General features: G+C 42.8%; 1 protein-coding gene across 1 annotated transcript in view; it reads left to right on the forward strand.

The window, feature by feature from the left end:
* REC114 (REC114 meiotic recombination protein) overlaps window positions 1-9,442 on the forward strand; it is a 96,676-nt gene that overhangs the window by 37,628 nt on the left and 49,606 nt on the right. The window contains exon 3 of the mRNA XM_075069493.1: window positions 9,167-9,250. Within this exon, the coding sequence (XP_074925594.1) occupies window positions 9,167-9,250 (84 nt within the window). The remainder of the gene's footprint in view (window positions 1-9,166; window positions 9,251-9,442) is intronic.

The raw sequence follows: 9,442 nt of genomic DNA on the forward strand, positions 1-9,442 counted from the left end.
CTTTCACAATAAGCCAAAAATCAAGCTAATCCCATTTCAAAACAGGGCCAAAACAAGCCAATACCCAAGAATCTCAACACTCCATGTGACTTCATCCCCTGGAGTGCATTCTGGGACTGTGGTGAGCCCGCTGTGCACCCCTGCCTCTCTCCTCTCTTGCCTCTGCTTGCTGGGAGCCTATCCAAAAAAAAAAGAAAAAGAAAGGAACAGGCTACAACAAGCAGCAAGCCAAACAAGCTACAAGTCAAAAACTAACCAACAAGCAACTCACAAGCCAATAAAGCCAAAAGCAACCCAATTTCTGTGTTTTTTTCATGGGTTTGACATGTCTGGTTCCAGGCACTTTGGAGGACAGGATTAGACTTCAAAAGACCTTGATAAATTAGAGAATTGGTCTGAAATCAATATGAAATTCAGTAATGACAAGTGCAAAGTACTATGCTTAGGGAGGAAAAATCAAATTCGCAACTACAAAATGGCTAGGCAGTAGTACTGCTGAAAAGGAACTGGGGCTTACAGTGGATCACAAATTGAATGAGAGTCAACAGGGTGATGCTGTTGTGAAAAAGGCAAAATCATTCTTGGGTGTATTAACAGGAGTGTGGTATATAAAACATGGGAGGTAATTGTTCCACTTGACTCAGCACTGGTGGAACCTAAGTGGACAAATTGGAGAGAATCTAGAGGAGAGCAACAGAAATGATAAAAGGTTTAGAAAACCTGACATATGAGGAAAGGCTAAAAAAACTAAGTATGTTTAGTCTTGAGAAAAGAAGACTGAGGAGGGACTAAATAAGTCTTCAAATAAGTAAAGTGCTGTTGTGAATAGGATGGTTATCAGTTGTTCTACATGTTCACTGAAGATTAGACCAGAAGTAATAGGCAGCAAAGGAAATATATTAGATATAGTTTAGATATTAGGAATAACTAATGAAAAGGATAGTTAAATACTTGCATTGGCTTCCAAGGGAGATCGTAGAATCCCCATCATTACAAGTTTTAAGATCAAGTTAGACAAACATTTTCTAGGTATACCTGGTCCAGCCTCAGTGCAGGAGGCTGGACTAGACAGCCTACTAAGGTTCCTTCAAACTCTACATTTCTATTATTCTTTCTAGCCACTCTCCCTCCCCCATCCCACGGTATCCACAGTCTTTTTATAGTCTATATCTGCTGTTGCTGGGCCTCACCTTCTTTCTCAAGGTTTCAGGCAGCTTCCCAGCCATTTTCTTTCTGGCCCCAACCTGGGAGTAATCATTGTAGGCGCTAACTCCCCTCATGCCGCTCTCCTTGTGGCCCTGCCCTAGGCTCCTCTGCCAGACTCTTTCTGGGCTGCCCTGCTCCAACTTGCTCCTCCCAGTCTGCCTCCCTGCAGCATTCTTTTTATCCCCTAACTCAGTCATCCCCCTGCCTGTCAGTAGGCCCAGCCTGGGTGCATCTACCTCATCATCGGGAGCTGGACCCACTTCTCACAAAGACTCCAAATACCCTGTGACAACCTTTAAATATTTTCTTTTGTAAAGTATTATGCCTTTTCAGCCCTCTCTTGCACAGTAATGGAAACTTACTCAAATTCACAAATAATATCTAAAGTACTCGTGCAGTGTTTAGGCTTGAAAAATATATAATTAAAAAAAAAAGTTATTATACTATAATTGTTATCACTGACTGAATCTCTGCCAGCAAAATCACTGTAGAAACATTAACTTGCGAGTACAAGTTTTCAAATCTCACATCTACAGGTTCTCCATATAGTGCTCTACCTGCTGCACACTAAGTGGCCTCAAGAATCTTGTTGCCACACACTAAAAGTTCCATTGTGTGCTTTCACCTACTGCTGTTATAGAGTCACCCTTAACTTAGACATATACTAATTTTTGAATGCTTGACATTGTAACCTTAATATTCTTTTAACGTTGTTTTTTGTGCATTTTAAAACTTTAAAAAAGTCTAAAAAGATGTGGAGCATTGAGTTAGAATATTGCTTGCAGTGAGCTTTGTGTTTAATTCTTAAGTTCTAAAAATAATTGCTGCTGTACTGCAAATATATATATATAAAGCGTGACTGGATAGCGTAGTGGTTAAGAGCGCCGTTCTTTGATGCGGGAGACCGCCCTTTGATACGGGAGACCGGGGTTCAAATCCTGGTTGGTACCCAACTTTCCAGTAGGGGTCCTTGGGCAAAAGACCCCCTAACGCTTCACCTGCCTACCTCAAATATGAGAGTGACACGAACTAGGAGAGTCATGCCGGCTCGGACGTCGCCCCGGATTAACAAGGTCCGCGCCAGATGTTGAGGAACCAGGACAATCTGACGATAAGTGGGCTACTGGAACAAACCATTCATGGACGAGACAAGAGAACCTGGAATTGATGGAATGCTACTACAACAGTAGACCTAATGAGAGGGGATATATGAAACGTATGAGGGGACTATGGATGGACAAAAGACCTACATCCACACTTACTGAGAAACAGCTAGTTACCCAACGCTTCAACATAGTAAAGAGGAAGCTGCTCTCAGCTTGAGATAGACCAACTCCACATTACATCCCAGACTCAAGAAGACCTGGAAGAACAAGTGGATGTGCAGCCCACACCTGAAGCTGAAACTTCACTGCCACCCCCTCCATTGCAGAGCACAGCAGCTGATATGAGGCATAAGATCATGGAGAAACTAGCTACAGTCAATCCTCGAGACCGATTACCAAGGCTCAGTGGAGAAGTACCATCAGATAGTATGTTAGAAGATGCCAATAGAGCCCTCATGACAATCCCTACTACCACCATAACTCAAACCAATGAACTGGTATACGCTACAGCCTCTGTAATCCTGGAGATGCTTGGCTACACGATCAAGAAGAACAACAGTATGTACCCACCCTGGAAAATGAGGTTGGAGGATAAGATCAAGGCGACTCGGAGAGAAGTTAGTCAGCTGGTGGAACTACAGAAGGGTGTAGAGATTAAGGATAAGACTCGGCTACTGAAAAAATACAAGGGCCTGACTCCATCTGAAGCCCTAGAGACTGCTAAACAAAGGCTCACAGCACTGGCTACCAGGCTAAGGAGATACACTAGAGAAGCAGAGGCCAAAAAAGTAAATGCCCTGTTCTCCAAAGAACCATCCAGGTGTACTCCCAACTGCAGTGCAACAACAATAACAGCAGAGCCACCAGCAGCAGAAACTGAACAGTACTGGAAGAACATATGGGAGAAAGAGAAGACTCATAACACCAGTGCAAAGTGGCTGCAGGACCTGAGAACAGAGCACAGCAATCTCCCAGAACAGAAACCAGTCACCATCACAGTAGAAGACATCCAGCAGCGGGTCAAGAACATGAAGAGCTGGACAGCACCTGGACCAGACATGATCCACACCTACTGGCTAAAGAAACTAACAGCAGTGCATGAACGCCTAGCAGCACAGATGAACCAGCTGCTAGCAGCAGGCTCCCACCCAAACTGGCTAACACAAGGAAGGACAGTGCTGATCATGAAAAGACCCCTGCAAGGGAACAGAACCGTCCAACTACCGGCCAATAACCTGCCTCCCCACAACATGGAAAGTCCTATCAGGCATCATAGCCGCCAAGCTACAGGACCATATGGGCCAGTACATGAGCACAGCTCAGAAGGGCATTGGGAACAACACCAGAGGCTCAAAACACCAGTTGCTCATAGATAGAGCAGTCGCCCAAGACTCAAGGTCTAGACAGACCAATCTGAGCACAGCCTGGATTGACTACAGGAAAGCCTACGACTCAATGCCGCACACGTGGATCTGTGAATGTCTGGCGCTATACAAAGTCAACAGGACACTAAGGACCTTCCTCAAGAACTCAATGGGACTATGGAAGACAACACTGGAAGTCAACTCAAGGCAGCTTGCACAAGTGGCCATCAAGTGCGGCATATACCAAGGTGATGCACTGTCCCCGCTGCTGTTCTGCATAGGCTTAAACCCCCTCAGCCAGATAATCACAAGGACTGGATACGGGTACTGGTTCAGGTTCAGGAGTGGAACTACCATCAGCCACCTCCTCTACATGGATGACATCAAGCTGTATGCTAAGAATGAACGAGACATCGACTCGCTAATCCACCTGACGCGGATCTACAGTGAGGATATCGGGATGTCATTCGGACTGGAGAAGTGTGGCCGGATGGTAGTGAAGAGAGGGAAGGTAGTCAAGACTGATGGGGTGGAACTACCAGCGGGCCACATAGCAGACATACAGACCAGCTACAAGTACCTTGGCGTCCCACAGTCACATGGAAACCACGATGAGGAGGCAAGGAAGACAGCAACATCCAAGTATCACCAAAGGATAAGACAGGTCCTGAAGAGCCAGCTCAGTGGGAAGAACAAGATCCACGCCATCAACAGATACGCCCTGCCGGTCATCAGATACCCTGCCGGTATAGTGAGCTGGCCAAGGAGGAGGACATGGAGGCTGCCGATGTGAAGACCCGGAAGCTCCTCACAATGCACGGAGGTTTCCACCCAAGTCCAACACCCAGAGACTGTATACCAGCCGGAAAGAAGGCGGCGGGGCTTGGTGAGCGTCAAAGCCACTGTCCTGGACGAAACCCGGAACATCCAGGAGTACATCAGTAAGATGGCCCCAAAGATGAGCTGCTGAGAGAATGCCTGAGGCAGCAGCAGACATGGGAGGAAGACCAAGCAGAAGAAGTGCCATGGCAAGACAAGACCCTGCATGGGATGTACCATCGACAGATAGCTGAGGTGGCTGACATTGGGAAATCCTACCAGTGGCTGGAAAGGGCTGGACTAAAAGACAGCACTGAGGCACTGATCATAGCAGCACAGGAACAGGCACTGAGCACCAGATCCATTGAAGCAGGGGTCTACCACACTAGAGAGGACCTATTCAATCGTTGGATACACCCATGCGCGAGCTCCTAGCAGCTCGGACGTCGCCTGGAAATACAGTCCAGTGCCAGATCGTTTGTCGTACGACAAATCCTCGCCCGCAAGATGGAAAGCTATGTTTTGTGAATTCACAACCAATCATAGGATGAGACAACAGAGAACCTGGAATTGATGATGCTACCTACAACAGCTAGACCTAATGACAGGAGAGGAGTATGAAGACGTCAACCGCCGGGAACTGTCTATGTGAGGGGACGTATGGATGGATTACAAGAGCCTCAAGCATCACAACTTACTGACAAACGGTGGTACCAGCAATTCAACATTAGTAAAGAGGAGCTGCTGTCAACGCTAAGAATGACAACTCCCACCATCTACAGGCCATACACCAATACCTCAAGTTAATGCCGTGGCCCAGGAACAACATCAGAGCTCTCTGTCCAGAAGAGTGCAGTGCTAGGAACAGCTAAGATACTGCGCAGAACCCTCAAACTTCCAGGCCTCTGGTAGAGGACCTGAGGTTGAGGAAGACACATACCACCCATAGGGGAGAGAGGGGAATTTTTTTTTTTTATATATGGAAACGCACACATACGTACATACATATAGACAGTGTAAATTGCTCTTTTACTAAGGACCAGTTTATCACAGCCCTTTTATGTTTACTGGGAAGATTAACCCCACTGCAGCCTTATGGGAGACAGGCCTGTAGAGCTACTTGCCACGTTGCACATCTCAAAGCAAGTGTTTGGATTGGTTGTGAGCATGGCCAGAGCGCCATCCATTTTGCACACTAGGGAGGACAGTGCTGTGGCTGTGTGCAGGCAGCACTCTCAACGTGTGGCAAGTGCCTCTGCTAAAGGAGTCTTCTTTGCAGCACCCACAGAGGCAATATGCCTTATGCAATCATACTTCCTTTCTCCATCACTGCTTGGGCATCACAGCCATTGAAACCCCGTCCTTGCTGCCTGCCATCTCCCCCCACAATGTTCAAAAAAACCCAACCCCCAGCCCCCCCTCCCCCCCCCAAAGAAAGACTGAATCATTGTATATAGTGACTTATTCAGATTGACCTGCTAGACCTTAACAGTCTCTTCAACTGGTTAGGAGTGTGGTCAAAAACCTTGTAAGTAAATATTATTCACTCAATAGGCCAAAATACTTTAGAGTATAAAATCTTAATACTGTCTGAAATACATATTCCAGAGTTGCTACAAAGCTTTTGACAGGATTGACTGATAATCCAAGTTCTTTTCTTTTGAGATATCAATCATATGGTCGTACATCTTGGAGTTTATGTTCTGTCCATCATATATGAGCATTTATGAGAGGATTTAAGTCCAGTCCTGTTAGCATAGCTTCAATATCTCATTTCAAAACTCAGGGATGTTTTTGGCTTGTGCATTAATGATTTATGTATCAATTTTACAGAAATAAAAATCATCGTAGAATAGTTCAGAGAAGTCTAGTTACTTATATGCTGTTCAGGTTAGGTTTAGTGTTAAATCCTCTGAAGCCATAGTATAATAGGTAGCTTTCAGTTGTTCTGATAGGCCAATGGCAGTGTAGTTCCTTCAAGGAGTGTGGATTCATGGTTTAATTTTAAAAATTAAAAATTAAATAGGAATTTGTAAGTTATAAAACTTTGGGAAGTGAACGTTAAAGGAGGCTTTTGTATTTTCTTTACCATCTTTTCTCAAGCTCCTCCAAATACAGGATAAAATCCTGACTCTGGGCTAGGTCAGCGGTAGAGACTTCCACTAGTAGCAGCTGTCCTGCTACTCCAGGGAGAATTCTATGCCACCGCGCAGTGCAGAATTTGTGCAGAATTAATGTGCTGTGCAGAATTTCCTTTCCTCCACCACAGAATTGGCATTGCAGAGTCGTTGGCCGCCACTAGGGGCTGCTGGACCCAGCAGAGCTCACTTGGAGAAAAGAGTGCCATCTACTGACTCTCCAGTACAACCTAATATGCAGAAGTGGGAATAAGGGGTGAGGTGTCTCCCACTGAAGTACTGACCAGTTCTGATCAATAAGACCAGGCAGGTGTTGCTTTACTAGGATATTCATGTTATTAGGTTTATAAAATCAAACCTATTCATATATAGTGAAAAAAGGTAACTCAGCTACCTCTCTGTTAGCTGATGTTGAAAGCACTTGTTTTAATTTGGGGCAGAGGGGTCTCTCACCCTCCACTGGATCTCTGGGTTTCCCTTTTCCCTCCCTTTATTTCTTTATCTGTACCTCAGTTTCTCTACTTCCCCCCCCTTTTTTTTTTGTCTTTCTTTGCTTTTATATGTTATATGCAGCTATTGCTGAAAATTAGCAATCAAGGATGATTCTGTCTGTGACCGCATCACAGCTGCCTTTTCCAGCTAGCAGGATTCAAAATCCTATTCTTGAGGGGACGAAACAGTAATAAAATCGTATGTTGGTCATGAGAAAACTCATTTTGTGGTCTTACATTTCTGTTATTTGGCTTCTTGGTGACTCATATCAGCCAGTTTGGTTCAGGAATTGCTTCTGCATCTGATATTATGATTTGTTGTTGTTCGTTAGATTGTTTCTACTTCCTTATTTTTTGTGGTTGTTTCTTTTTGACTTATGTTTGACTCCCGAGCAGCTGTTTTCAAACTGTGGTCTGTGAATTGCCGGTAGTCTGAGGAAAGCTGGCTGGTAAAATGGTGTTGGCTCTCTTCCTTGTTTCTGGTTGCTGATCTTCACTGAAAGGTAGCTAAAATACATTAAATCCTTTCCTAATATTACTTTTGCATGTAAGCAACTGTAGTAGTTGCCACAAGCATGCTATATATTCAAGAATGGGGCAGGAGATTGTCTCATGGACCATCTTTCTATTAAGATATGGTCCTCACTGAGGTTCTAGGGGATTTATGCTATTTCAGTAAATATCTATGTAATAAACTCAAATAGAAACACTTGGCTTGAGTCAACAGGCCTACACTTGGTACGGTTTCAGATCATGTACAGCTCACATCATGCTTAGCTAACTCCCTTTGTGCTGTTTTTAACTCTTTTCCTTCATCTTTGCCTTCGTTTCATCTTCCTTCTTCCTCTCTAAATATTCTTCTGAGCTTTGTCATTTGCCATTTGTCCCCTTTGAGATTTTCTCTTATCTTTGTCTGCCTCAGAAATCCTTCTGGGGTCCTTCATGCTCCTCTAAGCTGTTTGTGACGAATGAATAAAAACTGTTCAATTGAGATTCTGCTGATGTATTTATTGATTTTATTTACAATACATAGATATTTCACATTAATTCCTTTGCCAACACAGCTTTTAAAAGATTAAATCTATATAACTTAAATAAGTACATAACTTCAACTTTTTCATTGCTATATCCCAAGAAGCTAATGGGAAAGGGAAGTCTGTGATTAGGCAATAGCTTGGAGATAATAGATTGACCATTTCCCCCCTGCTAGAGTATTTCAGGTGATGTTTAAACTTTTTTTAACCTGGACAGCAGTGTATTAGAGTTCTATGGTGGAAGTCTAGTGCTGAGTATACAACACTCTGTGAAATAGCTTTGACATGCAGAGCCAGTGTGTTTGCTATATTTGTGCAGTCAGCTTATCAGTTTCCTAAATTAGTACCACAGGCTAAACTTTGTAGCTTAATGTACTGCTTATGTGAGGAGATTCACAGTCAACATAATTGGAGCATAAGCTTTAATAATTTGATAGAATGTTTTTTGTTTTCTTTAAGTATATCTTAAGAAAATACCTAAGTATCTTTCTCAGCTTTACACAAGCCCACTGGTATCACATTCTCAAGTCTTGCATGCCCTCTGCTGCCCTCTAGGGCTACTGCATGGGATTTGTGAGTAGAGTTCAAAGCTCTTTGTGGAAGGCATTATAATAGTATAAGTCAAATTGCCTTTCATTATGTATGAATTGTGAAATATATTTAAAAATAAAATTTTAGTTTAATGTACTGGTACTGCTGTAGATATATTTTTAAACTTAATTCATACTGAGGTAAAAACAAATGAAACCCTGTACATTTTATATTGTACATGTAAATATGTGTTATGTTTGTGTATGATGAATACTGTTTATTATATATTTTGAATGAAAAATATTGTAAGATTTTTATTTACATTCTTTATTTCTGAAAGAATTTATTCTGCCTTAAATTCATGTTGTAAATATTTTCTCATTTACTGACCAGGGTCAGTTTATTAGCTTGCATAACTGGGTCCTTCTGCTTTACAGGTTTTCTGTACAAGTCACTATTTTTTTTGCTTAATTTCAGGAAGGTTTTTCGTTAATTGATGCCCACAAATGGTTGAAGATAGTAAGAAGAGCAGATTGTCTGTTGTTTGGTTCAAAGTTAAAAGTAGGTTGCATTGTTGTTTCTGCTATTAAAATCTGGATGTCATGTATGGACTTAATATCTGCAATGTCATTTTTTGTATTGATTTTGGTGAAATTCAACAGGAAGTTCAAAGGTACAGTGAGTTATTTGTATGCTTAAGATGAAGATGAAGAAACTTCTTTCCTCAAGCTGATGGACCTATGGTTTTGTTAG

This window comes from Chelonoidis abingdonii, chromosome 9, assembly GCF_003597395.2.
Source record: "Chelonoidis abingdonii isolate Lonesome George chromosome 9, CheloAbing_2.0, whole genome shotgun sequence".
Lineage (NCBI taxonomy): Eukaryota > Metazoa > Chordata > Testudines > Testudinidae > Chelonoidis > Chelonoidis abingdonii.